This window comes from Botryllus schlosseri, chromosome 13 (assembly GCF_051294905.1).
Source record: "Botryllus schlosseri isolate E-star chromosome 13, Bs_hap1, whole genome shotgun sequence".
Taxonomy (NCBI): Eukaryota; Metazoa; Chordata; class Ascidiacea; order Stolidobranchia; family Styelidae; genus Botryllus; species Botryllus schlosseri.
This window is the reverse complement of record NC_137248.1, coordinates 10239283-10261826: the sequence shown is the minus strand read 5'-3', so window position 1 is coordinate 10261826 and position 22544 is coordinate 10239283. Positions and strand designations below refer to the sequence as shown.

The 22544-nt window shown below is 39.9% G+C and overlaps 3 protein-coding genes across 5 annotated transcripts in view; 2 read left to right on the top strand and 1 right to left on the bottom strand.

Moving 5' to 3' along the window:
• Positions 1-6280: 6280 nt before the first annotated feature.
• The window catches only part of LOC145453887 (uncharacterized), a 102475-nt gene continuing 86211 nt past the window's right edge, over positions 6281-22544 (bottom strand). Inside the window, exons 2-6 of one of the 2 annotated variants that reach the window (XM_080331856.1) lie at positions 10883-10953; positions 10633-10812; positions 9246-9313; positions 9069-9188; positions 6281-6787 (exon numbers count right to left, since the gene is read on the bottom strand). In XM_080331856.1, the coding sequence (XP_080187982.1) occupies positions 6659-6787; positions 9069-9188; positions 9246-9313; positions 10633-10812; positions 10883-10907 (522 nt within the window). In that variant the 5' untranslated portion in view covers positions 10908-10953 and the 3' untranslated portion in view covers positions 6281-6658. The remainder of the gene's footprint in view (positions 6788-9068; positions 9189-9245; positions 9314-10632; positions 10813-10882; positions 10954-22544) is intronic. The other variant, XM_080331857.1, reaches the window with a different exon arrangement.
• LOC145454253 (uncharacterized) lies at positions 14270-14995 on the top strand. The gene has a single exon (XM_080332253.1). It carries the CDS (start codon positions 14270-14272, stop codon positions 14993-14995), a length of 726 nt encoding a protein of 241 aa, XP_080188379.1.
• LOC145453883 (synaptotagmin-9-like) overlaps positions 14997-22544 on the top strand; it is a 36746-nt gene continuing 29198 nt past the window's right edge. For both annotated transcript variants that reach the window (XM_080331852.1, XM_080331853.1), the window contains exons 1-5: positions 14997-16129; positions 17612-17746; positions 17811-17876; positions 17940-18103; positions 19597-19720. In XM_080331852.1, coding sequence (XP_080187978.1) covers positions 15995-16129; positions 17612-17746; positions 17811-17876; positions 17940-18103; positions 19597-19720 — 624 coding nt within the window. In that variant the 5' untranslated portion in view covers positions 14997-15994. The remainder of the gene's footprint in view (positions 16130-17611; positions 17747-17810; positions 17877-17939; positions 18104-19596; positions 19721-22544) is intronic.

Here is a 22544-nt window from a genome sequence, read left to right as displayed (position 1 = left end):
GAAGTAGCGACGGAAAAATATACTCAAGTACGAGTAGAAGTACTTCTTCCATAAACAACCTAAAACTATACTTGAAGTAGACGTAGAATTGACTGACTTTAAAAGTACTCAAGTAAGTAAGTAGTTGTGAAAGTGATCCTAGTTCGTTCACATGGATTGTAAAAAGGTGCAAATTGAGCTACGCGAAAGGTGACGAGCTTGATTCATATTGATACATACCAACAGGTATCCAATTTTCTATAGCATCAGCATTCATCCACATCATGATAGTATTGATATGGTAATGCGATACTAATACTCTGTATTCTCGAACAGTACGTTTTAGAAAATAGCATGGTACGGCACCATCCCCCATATTATAAGGTTCGTAGTTTAGTCGAAGGCGAATACGGAGAAGTTGTATAGGATACGGTGTAAACACTTTGCGCGATTAGTAAACGTTAATAAAAAATATGGTGGACCGTAAAAATGCCGTATTGTGTAGCTTTATTTCCGGAAATTGAAGGCCTTACTACACTTGCGTTTATACTTCAACATGTATGTTATCCAGACAAAAGAACTGATATCAACTATCTCAAAGTATATGAAATTGGTAATTAAAAGTGAAATATGGAACATGTATTTCATGCCTTTAGTCCAGAAAGTTTCAAAGGTGATATGCTAAAACAGCTCTAAAACCAGAAAAAAAGTCAACTCCACTTTTCCAGATCAGGACACGCCATGGACAATGGACAATGGACATGCTAGATTACTACTAGATTACTGCTAGAATAGTGCATCCTCAAGATTACCGGACCACGACTGACCTATCGATCTCGCCTTCCATGACATGCCACCCCATTTTTGTCGCTTGCTTTTTTCTATACTATTTTCTTTACTTTTCATTCAGTATGCATGCCTCCTCTTTACATCCTTGGCCAAAGTGGGCGTCTGATTCCATAGACTACTCCAAGTCGCTTCGACACCTTCCTATCTTTTCATTGTATCGCATTTTTGTGGTGTATGGAACTGATAAAATTGCTTATAAACCAATGATGATGATGATTACGATATGACAAGTAAATGCTAGATTGCGAAACATCAGTTTCAAATGTTATGATGAGCCATATATACTGTGATGAATTATTTCATATAATAGGCGAAGGGTGTAAACGAAACCACGCCAACCCGCGACCTAAATTATATTCACCGATACTTTTGTGAAATCATACTGGTCACCCCGTATCAACTGCGCTCGAAGCGCGACGAAAATTCTTGGCTTTACTCAACTTTTATGAAAATTAAATGTTGATACTCCGTGAGAACAGTCCCGAAATTTCACAGGCTATCTTCCTGATTGGAAGATTGAACTACTTCTACTTGACAAACTGAAAATAGCGAAAAGTAAGTAAGTAGATCACAAAATATTACGAAGTAGAAGTAGAAGTAGCGAAAATCAGATCTACTTGAGTAAGTACCAGAAGTAGAGGAAAACTACTTGAGTACTTCGAAAAAATAAAAGTACTTCGTTACTGACCACCTCTGTCTGTAGGCTACTAATTCTTGTCTGCTTTATGCACTCGTATTCCCTCGGTGTCACTTGTCAGCGTTTGATTTGTTATTAATACTGTGCTGTGCATTGTGCAGTGCACGGCGTTGAATTACGTTGTCACATATTGATGCAACGCGATATTATCGGTGGCGGAAATTCTGAATTTATTCGATTAGTTAGAACGGGAACATTCTTTGTTCCAATAAACTTCATTGCTGGACGGACTCTATCGAGCGCAACCATATCGCGGATCGAATTTCTCACCTTTGAGATATGTATTTCTATTGATAAGGTCGCGGCATGTGCCCATATTGCTCTTGCTGCAATAAAACGGGGATAATAAAAAGCGCACCAGTTTACGACCAAATTCGACTGGCTGATCGGCGCCTACGTAGGCCGTGGACCCCGGGCTGATATCAACCAGCGCGTTGTCGACATTAAAACCCCAAGTGCGTAGCCAGGGGGTTTCTCATTTATAGCTAGAAATCCCGTCCTTTTGAAATGCCAATTCACAAATTCGTGTTATCGATGTTGCGTACTGCAAATTAGCGAGAAGCATTTGTATGCTAAATGCGTCGTCGACATCTCATGTGCAATGTGCATGTGCACTATTGTCGGTGGTTTGATTTAGCGCGTCCGCATGCAGGCCTGCTGCCGTCCGCAGAAACACTTTCGCCAAACAGTAACAATCTCTGAGTGTAATATTGTTTGTGTTCATTGCGCTCGTTGCCATTGCCGAATTGGGGTATTTAGGTATGACTAGCGCACCGCCGCACCCTGCAATTGTAATTATGACAGGTTTTCGGAATGTCTGCGATTTCGTTATCAGCGCAGCCTTGCCGGCCGATTGTACACAATGTACAGTCCGATAAAATTGATCACTACTATGTATTATTTCGCACAGCGTACGGATGCTGGTTTCAGCAAACTAACGATCCTAGGAACGTAGATTTCAATGCGCGCTCTGAGAAACGCCATCTCCTATCGCGATTTGACGACCAAATATACGTTCACTTTCTACAAATTAAAATGCATTATTTGCATCGATTAGGGCCGCAAGCCACGTTTAAAATATTTTGAGAACTATTTTCGTGATAAATATTCTTGAAGCGCAAAGTTGAACAGTGTTTATTGTGTGTGCCAGCTGCCTGCTAGTTGGAATTTTTTCCAGGGCCCATAATATTAATCAAATTATGCTTTGCGAACGTAAATCGGGAAATGCAGCAATGCAGTCAAAAACAATGTTTTAATCAGCAACCAGCAATTGTCGCGATGCCAGCTACCCAATACTAAGTAGAAACCCCATTGTGTTGGCGGTAAGGGATAACTACTGATTGGCCGCGCGCGTTTGTAATCATAATTCTTGTCCCACCTTCGCGTTCCAGAATCATCACGTGGTGTTACGGCTCAGTCCAGCGACGAATACCGAGCGCGCGGCAATCAATTACCTAATTTCTAGGGATGGTGTGAACCTCTGAAAGGTTCAGGTTCGTGTGAACACGAACCTTTTTGAAAGGTTCTGTGTGAACGCGAACGCGAACCTCGTGACGTCACGTGCGGTCATATTGCTAATTTCAATCCTGCATTTCAGTGTAGTGATAGCCTATAATGTACATCAGTATTCAGTACTTGATACCTAGCGAAGACTCGGGCCGCATATTTCAAACATCCTTCACTTTGCGAACAATTTCGACGAGGTCTTGCAAGGGAATATAAAATAACGCCTTAACGGTCTAGGCCAGACCGGACAATGTATTCGGCGTCTGAGTATTGCTACGGTGATATTGAGCAGAGTGTTTCTATACTTGCTACTGATATTACCCCATTATCAGGTTATACAGCAGTAGCCAACAACCCAATCGCATGAATTTGTTTTTTTATGATACAATAACCATATCAAATCAAGATTGAACCCATACGCTATAGTTCGATTTTTTACATCAGACAACGATATCAATTTCATTGATTGGTTGAATAAGCATCATTAGGTGACTACCTGCACGCAGTGTATTTCGCTCTTGGTGTTGTGTGATTGCGGGTTAAACTCACATCTGAGAGTCACTAAATATTCATGAAAGGAAAGCTAGATATTTCGAGCAAACTTTTGCAACAAAGCAAGTAAAAATTTTGAGATTGTCAAGATGCATGCTCGTTTAGTGTTGATTGTTTTTTTTTATGGCGCTATGCTCAAAGTGGCCCGCAGTTGAAATGCAATAAATTTCCACCAAAGATGTTATAATGAAGGGCAAATTGTAATATATGTAAAAGGTTCACAGTGCAGAACCTACCAAAGGTTCGTTTGTGAACGTGAACCCCTAAATTTCTGAGGTTCACACACAGAACGCGAACGTGAACCTCAAGTTCACACCATCCCTACTAATTTCGCAATCATCTCAGAGGGAGATCGCGTCGCGTTACATTGTGCGATGCGATATGCGTGCACAGACGAACCAGCTGATAATACGACTTGTTGAGTTGCAACTAAATATTAGCGTCAGAATGGTCATTTCAAAAGGACCGGAGGGTTTTGCGTTTCAAAAGGAGGGGGTTCCGACACCCCCTGACTACGCGTCTGCCGCCACCTCATGCAAAAATAAAAGTCGGCGCCTATGGGTCTACAAGTAGGGTTGCATTAAAACAAACGGTGTTTTAAGACGCTTTGTTTAAAACGTGTTTTAAACAAATGCCTTTTTTAAAAAAATGTTATTTTTCAAACGTTGTATAAATATACCATAATTGTGTAAATACTTTCGAAAAACGTGTAGTATGAGTCTACAGACGATTTTCATCCAATATAGTCGTCGTATATACGATATCGAGTGGCTGGAACCCTCGAAATCGTCATTTGATTCCACAGTTTTAGCAAGTATCCTTATCCAATTGGTACGGAATGGGTGTTCTGATCATGATGATGACCGCCGACTGCAAAAATATTGCGTAGCGATGTAGTCTTGGTTAAAGATATTTTTGGTCTGTTTGTGACAGTGGTTCGAAGCCCTTTTCGTCGAATGAGCCATATTTACCCTATATTTTCAATTGTCAATGTCAATCCACTCTAACGTCACAATTAAAGATTCGTGACGTCATGGTTAAAAATAACAAGAAATGTTTTCATCATTCGACTCCCGAATTACCCGCTCGAACGTCATTCAAGTCATTTATGCTGATTTTCAGTTGAATATTGAGCCATTATGCTTGCTGTAAAAGAGGATAAATTGCTAAAAAAGAGGACATTTAGACGTCTTCGGACGAAAATTTCAATTACCTGAAAAAGGAGGACAAATCCCTACATAATCATTCCCTTTATCTGGTGTGATTGAATAGGCTAATATTATTGGTAATTGCATATATATTGCTATCAAATTTGTATCCTCTCTCAGCCCACTTGGTCAATCAGATTTGTGGCTGAGCTGAGTGAGGTGTCTTCGAAACTTTACGGTCCAAATATTCGGCCGGGCTCGTTGGCATAATACTTCGTGACATGATATTTCATGACCTTCTGTCTGACGTGTCAAAGGATATTGAAATCGCCCAAACGCACTAGACGCACACGATACCGATTTGGTACTAGTCTACTTCACTGCCAAATAATTTTTCTCTGCGGGATGGCATTTTTCCTCTGGGGGCTGAGATTACCAAGACAGGAAGCTTCGCGGCACCAGCCATTTAGGCACCTGTGGTAGGGTTACCAACGTCCTCCTTTAGGAGAATTTGTCTTCCTTTTTCAGGATTTTGAAAATGTCCTCTAAGGACGCCTCAATGTCCCCCTTCTTGGCAATTCGTCTTTCTTTACAGCTTTTAGAGGTAAGATGATGGATCGAGTGAAAATGGGCATAAATGACGCCAAACAGGATTTTTTTTTTTAGTCAAACAACGGAAAATGTGAAAGAAAAACTGTCTTTCGGGAGTTCAGCCGGGAAGTTGACCTTTTTTAGTCAACCAACCACAATTTCGTGGAAAATTTACCATGTTTCCGGATTTTACTCCAGTATTGAAGTCTTAAAATTTTGAAAAGGTGTCCTCCTTTCCCGATGATTCTAAAATATGATAGCCTAACCCTAGCCTATGGACCATATGACATGTCGAAGTTTTCGGTCAGCATAAGGGCAGTGCTTTTCCACCGAAGTTTTTCTCGCTACCTAACTTTTTGGCACACTTCTCGGAGTTCTGTGTTGGCCTAAACTTTACATGTCTTGGTGCGTCATGGCTAGCTTTTTCTACAAATCATCGAATATTAAATCGCCCGCAATGAATCTAGCTATTTTTATTAAAATACAGAAAATGATCAAGCTCGGTTGAGAGCGAGGCATTTGGTATATTATTATAAATGGAAGGCATTCGATATATCACCCAAGCAGAGTTGGAGAAGTGAGTTGAACCTGAACATAATGGACTTGGACTCGGCGGTGATTGAAGGTGAGTCGCGTGTAAACAATATAAGGTTAAAAACCCGCTATTTTTGTCTCCTGAATCGATTCCAATGACAAAACCTCTGATCCCAATCGCGAGTTAGTGGTAACGAACGGTGTCATAACGTTCAAGTAGAATATTTGCAGCGTCTTGGGCACATCGTCTCCCTTCGGCTACGTCGCTGAAGATAAAGACACGGCCGACTCAGCGGTAGGGCAGTATTGTTCGACAATATTATCAACTTGGGCCGCCAACGTGAATCAGTCCTCTGCCTAATCAGATCCCTTAGTATCCCCAATGACCTCAATCCTGCTCTCGATCTAAATAACAACCAGTACACAGAATAGCACAAAAGGTGCACAGAATCTTCCTCATTCAGTCACAATTCGTCACGTCAATAAACGTACAAAAATGGAAGTATACCGCGGTACAGATAAACGAAGTATGCTCAATTTTCATAGCATTATACATAGAAAATATATTTCAAAATTCTTGAAGACAATGCTCTATCGAAGCAGCAGACCACACCACGACATGGCCTCAGTAAAGTCAGAAATGAAAAATTACGACATGCTTTGGTCAAAGCTAAGAAAAGAAGTGTTCATATTCACGCTGAGACGGTAGAGTAGATGAACGATCGATGATATTCATAGCAAGTGCAATAAATCTCATACGTTACGGGAACTACGGCAAAACTGGACGGACTTTCTACAAATTCTACCAGATACAATAACCGCCGTCGGAGCCGCCGGTCCAAACGCTGCCTTTCTTCTGAGTGACTACGACGTTGTGACCTTGGGCGGAAGCCATCTGCGCCGCGTTAGGCATCACTCCAGGGGGCGGAGGCTGAAACCAATGGCACAATCAGTAAAGCAGAGTAGTCGACGGCTACAAATGTGACATCATGGCAACGAACCGCTATAGTATCAACCAGGATGGCATTCAACAGAATAATCAATTTAAAACGAACATATTTAAAACAAGGCCCTTGTTTAAAACATGTTCTCATTGTCGTTGTTTTTCAAGCCATAACGTCACGAATATTCCATTGTGACATTATAATGGATCGACATTGACAATTGAAAATATAGGGTAAATATAGCTCCTTTGACGAGATATCTACGTACTATATCTGTTGAACCAACTATTTTGAGGATTCCGACCATCCCATATCGGATACGTCGGCTATATCGGGTGGTAATCGTCCGTACGCTCCTACAACATTTTTTTTTAGAATGCCTTTGTTTAAAGCACTGTTTAAAACAGGTTTTAAATAAAGTGTTTTGAACAACCATTTGTTTTAAACGCAACCCTAGTATCAATACTTGGATGCTTTGACAGTTCAGGACTAAATACACTGATGGGTACGGTGGGGGTTTATCCCCATTGTAATTAGTCCTTGGTGCGGCCCCAAGAAAAGGTGGCCAGTGACAAAGTTCTTCCGCGTTTTTTGAAGTACCCAAGCAAGTTTTGCATACTTTCATGACTTACGCAAGTGGTTATGTTTTTAGACCACTCCCACTTCCACTAACAGTTTTTTTCTGGAAATTATTTACCTTCCGCACTACGGCTTTGGAAGAAGCAGAAAGTACTTTTGGCGTATGTTTGCATGACCGTTACGAGTGAAATTGTCATACCACCTGAGCAGTATAGACCTATTTGTACTGTCATTCATCATTTTGCCTGTCGCGAAGATGCACCCTGCTATTTTAAAAGTTCAATTGCTACTAAACATATGGGACACCGTAACAAAAATCTACTTTTTGATACAACTTAATTGAGTACTGTTCCCATCTTCATATTCTACTACCGCTTTAACCATGTTCAACATGTCCCGGTAATCGTTACTTTTACTTTCGCACAAAATTAGGATTCTTCTGCTTCTACTTTTAAACGAGTACCAATGATGAAACTAGGACCCCATATGGCTCTAATAAATGTGATCGGTGTCACACTAAATAAGACGAACATAAATTAATATAACATCAAAAACACCAAACTTTTGTGAACTGTCAGGAAAAAACTATGCAGTTCGCTTTTGAAACATCGTTTTATTATGATTATGGCATTCTCGTTTGCCCATAACTAGGGCTGGGCAAAATCGAGTACCTGAGTGATTCGATTCTGAATCACCTAATATGCTTCGAGTCGAGTCGAGTAATCGAGTATCACTCATTATGACGTCACAACAGGATATACTATGTCGAAGTCCAAATATGAACCTTTCATGCCACCACAAAGAACGTAACGCCTGTTATCCATCACATTAAAGACACTTTGGTATTATTTAGACCTTACCGATTTCATTGCACTTCTTAACAATGTTGGTGGATGATAATGACTTCGGAAATGTGTTATTTCCAGTAACGTTCGTAGCTATAAACTGTGCCTGGTATGCTGAAACACGGCCAATCAAGGTTTCACGGCTTCCTCCGTGGAAAATAGTATCAAAACTATAATTCTCGTCAGTAAATTAACTTTCAGTTGCGAGGACCGTATAATTTCAGTACTCGAAAAAATCGTCTTTTACTACTCGACTCGAATCATTAAAATTACTACTCGATTCAGATTCGAGTACTCGAATCATTTTGCCCAGCCCTACCCATAACCCAGAAACTCTACCTTTATTATATGTGCGTGGAGCTGGTGTTTATAACCAGACATTGTCAAAGACGCAAATAGTCATTGCCGAAGTGGACGGTAGAAAACGAAAAGTATGTGAATAACCCAAGTAGATTGAAGAACTAGGTAGGGATTAGTTTCGGCGACTGATGCTGAATGACTAATGGTGATGGACTGACGGGAATAGTCCCAATTTTCAATTCAGAGCCAGCACCTTCTCGTTAGCATGGCAATTTCACTCATGCACTGTGCAAATCTATACATCTATCACTTCTACTTGACAAAATCAAACACCTAAAAAGTAAGTAGTTTGGCATCAAAAACTTTTGAAGTAGAAGTGGAAGTAACCTAATAATGTAACTGCTGTAGTGGGTAACCAAGTCCCTCTTGAGAATAGTATAAGCACTTCGTTACTGACCAGTGACCAAGTGTTTACTACAGACAGTTGCTGCCTGTAACATCCACAGTAGTGATGACAATTTCGTAGCTAAGCGGGCCTGCTCACCGGAATAGAAGTAGTTCCACCCTGAAATCTGGCGCCAGCATCAAAGCCACCTTTTACAACGACAGTCGACGGTCCAGCACCAGGCGGGGGTGGTTGGTAAGTAGGCGTGTATGGAGGTGGCTTCATGATAATGGAGTTATTTCGCAAAAAAAGCAATATTCAAAATATAATACTCACGGCTCCAGGTGCTGCTGCGCCAGGATACACTTGCGGTTGGTATTGTCCAGGGTATGGCTGGCCGCCAACTAAAGAAAGGATTACTTGGATAACACAACAGCTCAAATGATCAACAATCAATCAAGTTTCTTTTGTTATCATAAAACATATGTGAAATAATGCAATTAGGGAAATGATGTAAAATTTATAACACACAAGGCTGAGCTGAAGGGATACGAATTCATAAATTCCACTGCAGTCTGTGTACAACAGAAAACAAGGTTATAGTTGGATTACAAACTGTACAAATATAATAAGTTAATAAACAAGGCAAATAATACGAAAAGTTCATTGCACCAATGAGCAATATTTCAGAAATTAACAAAACTAGGCTACTAGCAGCAGCAATGGAAATTATACAATACAACAATGTGATTGACTACATCAGTGATTCTCAACCGCGGGTCAGCGAAGCCTCAAAAAAGTTGGTAAGCTAATTTTTTTATTATTTTTAATTCAGAAAATCACCAGGCAGTGTTACGCTTCATTACTAGTAAAACTCCAGAGGTCATATCGACAGAATGACAGTCTGAGATGAAATATCTTACTGTGCTGTGTGCAGACTCATTTGTTTTGTTGGAGATTGTGGAAAAAAAGTTGGATGAGTAAGGTCAATCACGGTGACTTCGAAATGTTTACAAAAATCCATTTTCTCCTGTGGTATAACCATTTTTCCATAATAGCTTCAACCTTCAAGATATGCTGCTAGATAAAAATGACCACAGGCTTGACGTTATATGTTCATTAAAAAAATTGTTTGGCAATTTTGATGCCATATTTGTTGCGATTATACCCAAATGTGTCGTCGGACGCGTTATGTGTTATTATTACATTCACCACCACTTATATTTGTGGAAATGGATTTTAGGCAATAATATCCTATTGAAGGCGCGTATTTCCAAGAAATACAATTGCAGAATTCGCTTTGAAGGTAGGTATAGAAGTCAACTCAAATTATATATATTTTCAAGAAAAGTCATTTTGTTGCTGTTTATCAATAAGCCTACAGTTATCATTTGCACAAGACAGATGACGACTGCACGATAGTTAAGCTAAATTTGAACTAAAACTTTGTGGGGGTCCGCGGGGGTCCGTGACTGTCCCAAAGGGGTCCGCGAAGACAAAAAGGTTGAGAACCACTGGAATACATAGTTTAAATAGAACGTGTGCTATTTAGCTGCAGTTCAAATGCGGTCGGTGGCTTTCAGAAGAAAATGGCTGCTGCTAAAAATTTTTTCCAAATATCCTGAATTCGAGACCACATCATATTTAGATCACACTGCCCTTTGAATTTACCATGAACAGAAGATAACACAGAAGTAAAACAGCTTCAAATAGATATACTGACCAGCTCCAGTCTGCTGAGGAGCATATTGTGGTTGCTGTGGAGCGTACTGCGCGGCATACTGTGGTTGCTGTGAATATTGCGGGGGTGGTGGCTGCATTCCGTACTGGGTCTGTGATGTTGGATACGAAGATGTGGGGTACGATGCTGTCGGGTATGATGCCGTTGGATATCCGGACTTATCTGTAATGAATGTGGCATTATCATTAGTACATGTTGCTAACGGGAACTTTCAAAAATCTCATCTAATTACCATTCTTCTTCTTTGATCCAGACATTATCAATTTGAAAGCTTAATCAAAGTACTACTGTATGCAATATAATCTAAATCACAATAAAAAAAATTCTTGGTCACAATAACATTTTGCTTATTTAGCTAGGGCATATCACATCAAAACAATAACTATAGGACAAACCAGGCAACACAAATTCGAAATTTTGATAAGCACAAGCACCTCTACTGCTACCATAAATTTGATGATACTATTTTCTATATTGCAGCCTTTGCAGGAATGCACTGGTGTATGACAATGTCATATCAATCTCTCTTACTGAAAACTTGTTTTGTGGTCTGACCAATGATAAAAATTTCAGGAATGCTACGCCACTGAACTGTATTGATCTTCACCATTGATTTGTGAAGGTGTATCGGCCATTAGGAGTTTTGGGCATATGTCTGTCTATAATTATACTTTATAATTTTATGTATCTGTCAGCTCAATTCAACTGGCATCACAAATTAAATCGACTGCTTTGATTAATAGTACTGTTCTGGTATCTTACCAGTATTTGCCTTCACTTAACCAGTAGAAATATTTATACTTGATTTGATACCACTACCCTTCAACGATGCTAGGTTACCTCGTCAGACAGCAACCTTCCTGAATCCTGATACACCATCATCATTCTCGAATCACTGCCTAAAACAGTGGTTAGTAAGCGGTGGGTCAAAGATCACTATGAATAATTATAAGTTTTAAAATTACGGTTTCATTCGTCTTAATATTCCAACAGCACTATACATTCATGTTGCATTCTATCGTGTACTTCAAGATTTGTGACTAAATGACAGTGATTGCAGTGAGACAAATTCGAAATACATGAATTGAGTCACTGTGACTAAATGATGATGCACAAAGGCTCTGGTGAATGACATGACAACCCACTGTTAATGTTGAAAGCAATTAACACAGCGGGAAGTAATTTTATGTGATGACAAATAACATAAACAGGCAGAAACAACACAAAAGTAACGAAACAGGCTATTCGCCGAGACGTATGTGATATGTTGTTCAAAAGTAAATCGAAACATCACTATTCCATCGCAAAGACATACTTTTCCTGTATTTCGAGATCGGCCAAACAATATTTTCAAAACGCTAGGTGAGTCACCACTGTATTCACTATATACAGATGTTAAGAACCACTGGTGAAAAGGTACCGCTATTTTAGAGATGAGTTGGCTTATCATACTCTGCTCTAAAATATATATGGCGTGCGTCGGCAGTATTGATGTAGCGTGTGCCGCCGAACCTAATAATCCACGACTCTTATTCTGACAACAAACTTATTACTTTTATCAAGAGGACGTTGCCACAGCCTTCCGTATAATGTAGTCGTAAAAAGTCACGTGACCTGGTGATGTAAACAATCAGTGACGTCAGCATCATGTGATCGAATCGTCCCCTATTCTGATTTATTCAGAACAGATCAATTTGTTTTATCTAAAGAACACCACCATTATCATCTGCACTATGTCGTCATACTCAATCACGTGACCAATGATGTGAACAATGAATGTCGTCTTGATCATGTGATCGCAGTCATTACATGCACAGGAGAAGAAAGCTGCCAGAAAGCAGTGACGTGAAAATGAAATTGCCAGAAAGCAGTGACGTGAAAATGAAATTGGATGATGGATGATTGGAGTCACTTTAGCTGCCCCCTTCTATTAGGCATCAGGAGTCGCATTTCTTTTCATGAATCGCCTAAAACAGTGGACTTCGAACTTTTATATGACACGCCCCCCTTGTGATAGTGAAATAATTTGCGCCCCCATCGTCGTATCACAAAATCCAACAGATAGTCTGATGGCATGAAAGAATGTAACTGTTGATAAGAGAATTCTCAAATATGAAATTCAGACTAATACACTACACCGAGCATTAACTATGAACTGTAGGTAAATCGAGCGAAAAAAATCAGTCGGCCGCAGATTCGCGCGCCCCCTTCAGATGCTATCACGCCTCGCAAGGGGGCCGCTCCCCCCAGTTTGAGAACCATTGGCCTAAAAGGTTTGTCAAGTAGAAAAAGTTTAATCCCCCCACACGAAAGATAGCCTGCGGAATTTCGAGGCTGTTTTCACGGAGTACCAACATTTAATATTCATAAAAGTCAAGTGAAGCCCAGAAATTGTGTCGCGCTTCGCGCACAGTAGTTATGGAGGGACAAATATGTTTTTACGAAAGTATCAATGAATATAATACAGGTACCGGACTGCTTGGTTCCGCTCACAGCGCATTGTCACCCATATCAAATATTTCATCATATCGCATTTTTATATCGATACTATAACTTTGCATCCCTTGAAGCGAAGGAATGCTTATTCTGCCGAAAATCGATATCTCCAGAGATATGCATCAATACCATCAAAACCAATTCGCAGCTTTTGACTGCAGTCCATGCGAACGAATTATGACTGTCTTCGAAACTATACTTATACTTACTTGAGTAGATTTAAAGTCAGTCAATTCTACTTCTACTTCAAGTAGTTTTAGGGGGCTTATGGAAGAAGTACTTCTACTCTTACTTGAGTAGATTTTTTCGTCGCTATACTTCTACTTGAGTAGCTTTCTTGACTACTTTGACCACCTCTGGTCGTATAACATATAATCTAATAGCAAAATATCTGTAGACTGTTCAAGTGTTCATTGTATTCTCTGTTCTCGCCGTAGCCAAACATCATGTATGATTTAAAATTAAATATACTTGGAGTGTAGTTTCTAAGTTTATAATGCTCGTCAACCATTGGCGAAGGCTTGAATTAGTATCTCATGGAAGTGTTGTAGGTGGGTAGTGTATTGCATCATATCAATTCGTTTATACTTTCTGAGGTTTCGTATTCTATTCTATATTTGGCTGATAATTACAAACTAAGGCTATACGGTTACTTATGTAGTTTAGCAGTTGTACGTAGGCCTCTGTGTGAGCGACACAACGCATTGAGGGCAGACTAGTAGTGATTCAGTAGAAATGGCTTGTATTTTGATTGGAATGTGTACAATGGACAATTGGACGTGCTCGACGACTGTCGGACAGCCGGCGAGATGCTGTTCCATACTACAGGTCCGCTAGCCGACAGAAGATTTCGGTCTGCTGGTGGATTAGGTAACTGTTCAACATAAATGAATACAATTGACCTCAATTCATTGAATATTCATGTGGCTTGAACCCTGAATGTGATTCTTTCAGTACACAACTTCTTCATTTCACAACGATCATTCACCCAAGAAATTTATCCATGGTCGTTTCACTTCAGTGCTCGCTAGTCTCTACGGAACCAACGCCATCTTTTGCACTCGAGTTGTTGTGTGTAATTTCGTGTTGGCTGTTCGGTACAGTTATATTAAATCGTGAGCCCATGGGGTCGGGAACGAGCTCGACTTCTCGAGGAGATAGTAATCCTCAAATTATCAGTCCAAGACTGGATATTCCTCGAAAAGGCGACAAAGAAATCGTACTGGATTCAGCCCCACTGTCGGACGTCGGTCATGGTACGATTCATTATCGTTTCCAACTTCCTGAGCATTCCGTTCACGATAACGAAAGTTATGGCGCAGACGACGTACCGACAGGATATTTCTTTCATCCAAAGATGAAGGATTACAGTGATCTAACTGTCGCAGCTAATGAAGATGCTCGGAAATTCATCAAGGTTGTGCAGGCTCCGCCCAGTGATCAGAATAAGAATGTGTTTTTCATATCGGGAATTGGACTGAATGGAAATGTTACCAATGTTCCAAAGTCTTTGATTTTGGGTCACGATACCAAACGCCAATTCGGACACAAATATTTTACTGTTAATGATTCGGTTTGTAATGTGTCAGACACAACCGATATCTTACCGAGGAATGTTGGCGACATTATTGAGATCAGCAATGTTAATATTCTGATTGCTGTGAACAAAACTCTCCCGGTGAAGGAGATGAAACGTATTTTAAGTCTTCATATGATCATTCCTAAATCAATAGTACATATACTTTCTTCATCAAGTGAGGAGCTGGAAGATGATGCCACTATGGGTGATGTTGTATCAGAGGGTTTTTTCTCATCTGAAATTGCTTTTGTTACTCTTTCTGTGACATGAATCATGTGGTATATATATAATGTGCTGTATCTGCCCATCTCTTTATAATCAATACCTTGAATGCTGGGAATTCCAGAGTAATCATGTAACTAGTTTATCTTTGTGATGTTTTATTTCAACACATGACATGATTGACATGTTACATTTAGAATCTCGGCTCATTAAATGCACCTTATTATTAAGAATTCCATTTTGATTAAGAATTCCGAAACGAATTGCACTCAGTGTAATAATAGTAAGACATTTCTGTTTCTCGCACAATCCATTCTGAGCTTAAGCTGGAATCTTTGATGTTACAAACATTCTTCCTTGTAAATATTTGTAAAATATTGACATTCATATGGAGTTCCTGTATTTTTAATGGATCATCACTCAACATGGTACCTTCTACATATCAAGTGTGAAATGGGAGGGTGTTACGGTATCTCGTGAATATTTTGGGACCAGCAACAGCATCTGCAACAGAAATTGTAATTTGTGATGGCCACTTGGTCTCCAACTGACGGTGTGATTGTTTTGAATGTCTGATAACGTATTATGCAGTAGAGAAATCTGGCCTTTTCGAGCATCTATATGATTTACAAACTTGAGCATTTCTCACAAACATTGAAAAGTGAATATATGCAGTGGACAGCACAAGCACTACTAAGCCGACATGAAATAACTAAGATTATGTTGTTTCACCAAAGTGACATGCTGTACGTATGCAAAGCCTTGTTTCTATTGTCATAAGAATTGCTTACATTATGATGTACTCAGATGCTGAGTGTTGACCATTTTGGTTTTGATCGTATTAATTTGGTAATATGATAGCACTGTACTAGGGAGCATCAATTTGCTATTTGCACTTTCACGTTAAGTTGTACTGTGACACCAATTAGAATACATGTATTTCTTTCATGCGTTGTGAAATCTTGTATATGCACTTACATTTATAGATTCAACTATCAACTTGTTAATGTTCGAAGACTTGTCTGCTGTATAAGTATTCCTAGTGATATGGGAAGTTCCGCCAGTCAAGATGGGAAATCTCCTTATGAGACGGCAGAACCTTCAGAAGTGAATTACTCTCGAAGTGACCAGAAGTCTGTCACAGCACACAATGAAGCTGCAACTTCACACGATGGTAAAAAGGTAGGTCAGTCACGACCTTAACTGCTGTCATTCAAATGATTATATGCAGGTGATATTGCCGCTCCGATTTCTTCATTATTCCGGCAATAAACTTTATGCATGACATAGTTTGGACTCCAGGCCACATATGACCTATCTGTATTGAATTTGTCCGAAGTGCAGAAAAATCATTGATTTCCTTTACTCTTAGTGTTGTGATACCGTAGTTCTCTGATATATGAAAATTCTGAAGGCTACTGACTCTGTCAAGTTTCAGACGCCTGAATCTCAGTTCAAATTTAAAACTCATTATGGTCAATTCATCTCAAACAGTGGTTCTTAACCTTGTCTCCAGCGCCTTCCAGGGGGAGATTTGGATTATGAAGGGGGCGAAAACGCTCAGTGGGCGATATGGGGGCGCTGAAGAAAAATGGCGTCGCTGTAGATGGTCTAGTTGGGGAATATGATTATATAATAGAACAATAGTTCTATATATCCCTGAGTTCTCATTGTAAATTAACATTCAACAAAATCTGTCAAATCTCGAAACTTTTCGTGACGCACGGCGCGAATTTACACATGCAATGTTTCTATTAATGCAGTGGTTTATTATAATCCATGTAATCCATCGCCAATTCTCCGTTAAAATACTCCCTTCACGCTAGGTCGGGTTATTTTTCACAAAATGTTTCAAACTAGGTATATTGCATCCTGCAGCGAACATCGTGTTGAAATCATAGAGGCGCTGCTGTACCACTTTGAGTATGATGTCCCTTGTACATTGAAGATGCTTTGAAGCTTTCCGGCCAATATGATTAACTAAATCTACTTGTATTTGAGAGCTACAAAATTAAATCGTCAGAATATTTTGTTCATCCTATCATAATGGATGATACTGTTTAGTGTTGTGACCTACAACACACATGAACGTTACATTTTATGGGCTGCTTTGTTTGGAATACATTCATTTTTAAGTTAAGAGCTGGGTGCAGTTGTAAATTGAACGTTAGCAAAGATCTCTACCACATTATCAGTAGCTTTACTAGTCGCACAGAGCAATAAAATAAAATCCAATGCAATTACCTTCCCTGTATTGCCAATCGCAGAGGTTAATTCGGCAGGTGTACACTGTACATCGACCTCGAACCAGATGGTACGAGCCCGTGCCAGATGCATGGTTGTTATATAGATCAACCTTGATTTGATCCCAAATATAGTACATGCAATTATTAGTCCTAGGGCTTGATTCAACCGCGAAATATTTCCAATAGTATAGTGCCAACCCGAATAGACCTACTGGACTTCGACCACTCCACCCATTGTTTTATACTACACTCCTTGAAATAGGGGGGCGCCAGACCCAAGCAATTTTTGAAAAGGGGCGCTGGAGGAAAAAGGTTAAGAACCACTGATCTTAAACATTACCTATCCCTTGCCGATAAGTACGTTGGTATGTTCGGTAATGCGATCTTGTTTGTTATCATGGAGATTTTACATATTTAGAGACAGACTGATTTGCTTAAAAGAATGTTTTTCAAACTCGACCCTGCTGTAATGAAAGGCAGTAATGATGTCGACTATGGTCAAGTGAAGCTTGCTTTCAAATATGTGACCAGCCAAGAACTTTTCCTGGTGAAGGTAATTTGTGCGGAAAAATATCATTGTGGATTACATTCTTAGCGCCTTTCATATTGTTATCAAGGTCCACGAAGTGAAGCAATTGGCCATAGCATCTGTACGAGGAAATAGCGCAAAGCCTTATATACAAGTAAGCTGCCGTGCCATCATATTCAGTTTGTAGCTTTCCCTACCCGTCAATGTATTTTTACAGATTGACTTGGTGCCACCTAAAAAAGGCTGCAATGTTACTGTTCATGAGATGCCTGAAAATGAACCCAAACGTTCCATGTCAGCCAGCGATCCCAATAAGCTTGTATTTGATGAAATATTTTCATTCAAAATACCAAAAGACTGCTTGGATGTTGCAAAGTTCAGGTACCCTAGTATAGGGTTACCATATTTCTGTGACACAAATTCCGGACACTCTTTAGCGCCCACTAGAGGAGTTCAAAATGAGTTATGATGCCACACTAGCAAAGCTTTGCTCATAGACCAGAGGTGATCACGATCCGGTTCAGGAGTATGTGGCTGTGTAACCGGGACCGAAGTTACATTTTCAGCCCCTTCCCACCCAAATAAACAATGATTTTGAGCCCACCATAGGGTATTCGATGCAACTTCGGGGGGGGGGGGGGGGGGGGGGTGCTATATGAATCTGGTTTCTATATGCATCTGGTCGTTAAATTTTTTGAATGAACTCTGTCAATAATATTGGTTGTTCCATATATTACTATATAGTTACTAGTCTCCGCCCACGTGATTAGAGTTAGCGGTAAAGCTTGTGGAGGATGATGACCTCGTTCGAATATAGGCTACAGAGGGCGTAATCGTACATCCTTAAGTCATGTTCAGTTGTTCACGTCACACCGATAAGCTTGTTTATCAGCCATATGCTGGTTCGCACCACGGAGCGTTAGAAACACCCCACATCCAGTGGTTTCCAACTTTCCATGGTAGCGACTCGATCTCCAATTTTAAAATGTACCGTGGCCCGGATCAAAATTTGACGAGCTGATTACTAAAAGAAGTCAGAACCTTTTGCCCAGACTTACTCACGGGCTATTTTGGAAGCTGGTTACGTTCAACATATTCGCGAACCCCAGAATGAAGGCAAACGACCGCCAAGTTTGGAACCACTATATATCATCGAATAAAACATTTAAACGGCCTCAAAGATCTCTAGGAATATACCGTTCTCCCATAATTGCGATTACAATTAGGCTTATTCCAATCAATGAAGGTTGTTTTTATTTATATTTTATTGCACGTTTTGTCAGGGTGGTAGTCTCCATATTAAAATTAATAGATGTGATGGTAAATCATTGCGCACAGCGCGAAGAAAAATATCTTGCATTAGCATAAATATTCCCAAAAGTAAAGTTTTCATGTTAATTTACGAAAAATTTATGAGCCTACGTCAAGTCTTCAAAATCCCGGACATTTGGCCTATTTTAGAAATTCCTCCCGGACGCTAGTTTGAACAGTGAAATTCCGGACATGTCCGGGAAATTCCGGACGTATGGCAACCCTACCCTAGTACATAAGATGATTACAGAGGGGGTAAAACCCATTTTCTCCATAGCAAAACCTGGACCTGGATCTGGGTCATTTCGTGACCTATCACCTAATCATCATATTTCACACTTAAAAGCGATGCAAACTAATCTCAAAACTACTTTATACTTTTGAAAATCAACAGTTTAAAAAGTAAACGGTGAAATAAAAATTGAAATATTCAACATAATCAACATTTTCGGAACTATAAATCAGTGAATTGGTATCGTTTGTTGAAATACATTTCCCAATTAATCAACATAATATTTGTGCCTAAATGACCCATTAAACTTTACCTTCCTTTCTTTAACCAGATGTACGGTTTGGTCATCGGATGGTTTTGAACAGGACGGATTCTTAGGCGAGGTCTATTTCAATCTGCTTGACCTCGACTGTTTCGACACAATAAAGACGTCATGGCTTGACTTACACGCTCAGGTTGGTGATGGCGGCGTTTTGTTTCTGCACTGTTTCCACGCAAGACCACGGTCCTATTGATATGTAAATATTTAAGGTGACATTTCTTGTAAGACTCTATCTAAATATACATCTATTTACCGTGCCTTTATACTGGTGAGTACGGTAATCGGTACGTATGGGGAAAAAACAAGTCGAGGCCTCACCGAAAAAGTGACTTCGTGCCCAAGCAATTTCTGCCGTTAAGTGTTATCCTGATATGACAATAACCGATTTACAATCACGATGGAAGTATAGAGTCCTACACTCACTATAGCGGCAGCATGGTATCGGTATGCCACCAAATGACGCACTTCCAAAGTCTAGTTATTGTGATGTTATTGCGCAATACCGTTGCCTGTTGCCGTTAAGTCAGCAAAGAAGTGAAGATGCTTTTAATCAGCAAAGCGGAGTTCACAGTATACCAGTCCACAATCGGGGCTATGATAGCTCATTATTTACATATATTTACTGCATAGATGTGATGAAGTAACAACTGGCACATTTAAATGCCAAATTTCACGATTTATGCGTTTTAATAGCACTTTTTTAGCTTGACTATGGCTATTTTGGGTTTGGCACACTGATCTATTGATTCATTTCGTATAATTAGTGGATGCATCACATTGATATCGTGGAACATGGAATGTGTGATTTAATATAGATACTGGTATGGGAGTTCTTTTTCCCCAATCTCATTGCATTCAGCGATCAATTTTCTGTATATGTATCATGTATATTTGTAGACAGCCATATGTTAACAACAAGTCATGCACCGGCGTCCCGGTTGATCATTCATGTGGCGTAACTACTCCGTAAATGTGACTTGACAAATGCTCGTAACTTGAAAAGTCTACATCTGTTGCGTCTATAAGCGCAGGGAAATATAGGCTTTGTTGATGCAACAAAACGGCACGGTTTGTTACATTGCATAGATAGAAATAATGTCAAAAGCCTCTCACAGGACTTCATTTTGTCCACAGTCACTATAAATTCCCAATCATAACGCATGGTTTGACTGATTGTTTTTCAATGTGTGAATTATGTTCAGTAATTTCGTCATATTTTGATGGAGTTTCTGACATATATTCCGTGCTGTACTGGGAGTTGGCAACCCCGATACGGATACCATCCTACGAGATTAATGATATTGAGATAACTACCGTGTTTATGTTTATTTGCGTCTCCTGGAATGGTTACTTCTCAAATTATATCCGTCCGATGGCGCTCCTGGGTAGTTGGCGATTTGTGAAATCAAATCTCGAAGACTCGAACTCACTGAAAATGTCGGGAGTCGAGGAAACATGATGTACTATGCGAAATATGTGTATGTGTACTACTAATTTATAATCAGAAGTGTTTCGCCTGTTCTATATTTGGAGCAATGTAACGGTTCTCAATGCGCGATCGCAGGTTATCCTGCGCAAATACACTAATGAATAGCAGCCAAAATTCATCATTGGCACGGTAAATTTCTACGGCACATTGAAACGATAACTTCGGTTCGTCGTTCAAAATTTCAGGTCGCTCAACCAGCCAAATTTTCTTTCGTCCTCTCGCCGATAATTCTACAGCAGCCATATTGCATAATAGTCGTAACTGGGGTCTTGATATTTTTTCTGTGCCGTTGTGGGTTATACGTCGTTGCTCTATCATTGTTTGCCTTCACGTGCTGTACTGAGTTCGTGCTTTCGGTGTCGGCTGCTTTCTGTTCAGCAGAGGTGGCCAGTAACGAAGTACTTCTACTTTCTCGTAGTATTCAAGTAGTCTTAGCATACTCGCACTACTTTCTACTTACTGGTTATGTTTTTTGCTATTCCCCTTCTAATTAACATATTTTTAAGGAAAAATACAGACCTTTAGAATTTGGCATTTCTAAAGTATAATATATTGTAGGGACATGTTTCCGTCACGATTGAGAGTGAAATTGCCGTAGCGACTGCATCACAGTAAGGGAATGTGTTTCGAAAATTACAACTATTTGTAGTGACATTAACGAGGCCGCGTTAGTCCTGCCTGAAGATGCACTCCGTAATTCATGTAGTATAGCAATCTTCGAGCGGCTAGTAAAAGTATGTTATGTCTCGACCAAAATCTACTTTTCCTTAGTATTTTTTAAATCCTACTTCCACATGAATTTCCGTAGTTTTGTCATTTGTTGAAAATCGCCACTTCTGCTTGTAATTGGGGATAAATTTAGGGCTTTGCTTCTAGTTCACTTGAGTACTAACGATGACTTCGTTGACCAGCTCTCGTGTTCAGTCATTTCTGATACCTTTAACATTATAAAACGCTTCAATTTTCATATCAGAGGATGGAAACTTAACCCGGGTTATAAATTGTTGATGGCGCTTTGTACGCCTACTTGGCATGTTGCAGAAGCCAAAGTACCTCTGCGACAGCACACTTTCGCACTTTCACACTGTGCGCGCTTGCACACGTCCAACAGATTAGGCTTGAATTTACCTTTGTCGCCGGCAACTAGGGTCTCCGGTTACCGACAAAATTACTCTGGTAACATTCGCCGAGGCTTTGTGCGCGTGATATAGGTATTAGCGAGGTTATGTTACATCATAATCGCCTCAATTTGTGCGTCCGGCGTGATTTATTACACGCGGAAGAATACAGTAACGAGTCATGTTGTCGAAAGCGTACGCCAGGGTTAACTTTTTGCCTGGTAATGACAACGCGCGAGTTCACTGGGTATCAGGCTCGAGCAATTCAAATTATCTGCCGCTAATCGATTGCATATCCAATGCATTTACATCCAGATTTCATCTACATGACCCCTGTAATACCATCCCTA

What these genes read in the sequence shown, in the direction of transcription:
- LOC145454253 (XM_080332253.1), top strand. Translation starts at nt 14,270, where the DNA reads ATGGGGTCGGGAACGAGCTCGACTTCTCGAGGAGATAGTAATCCTCAA.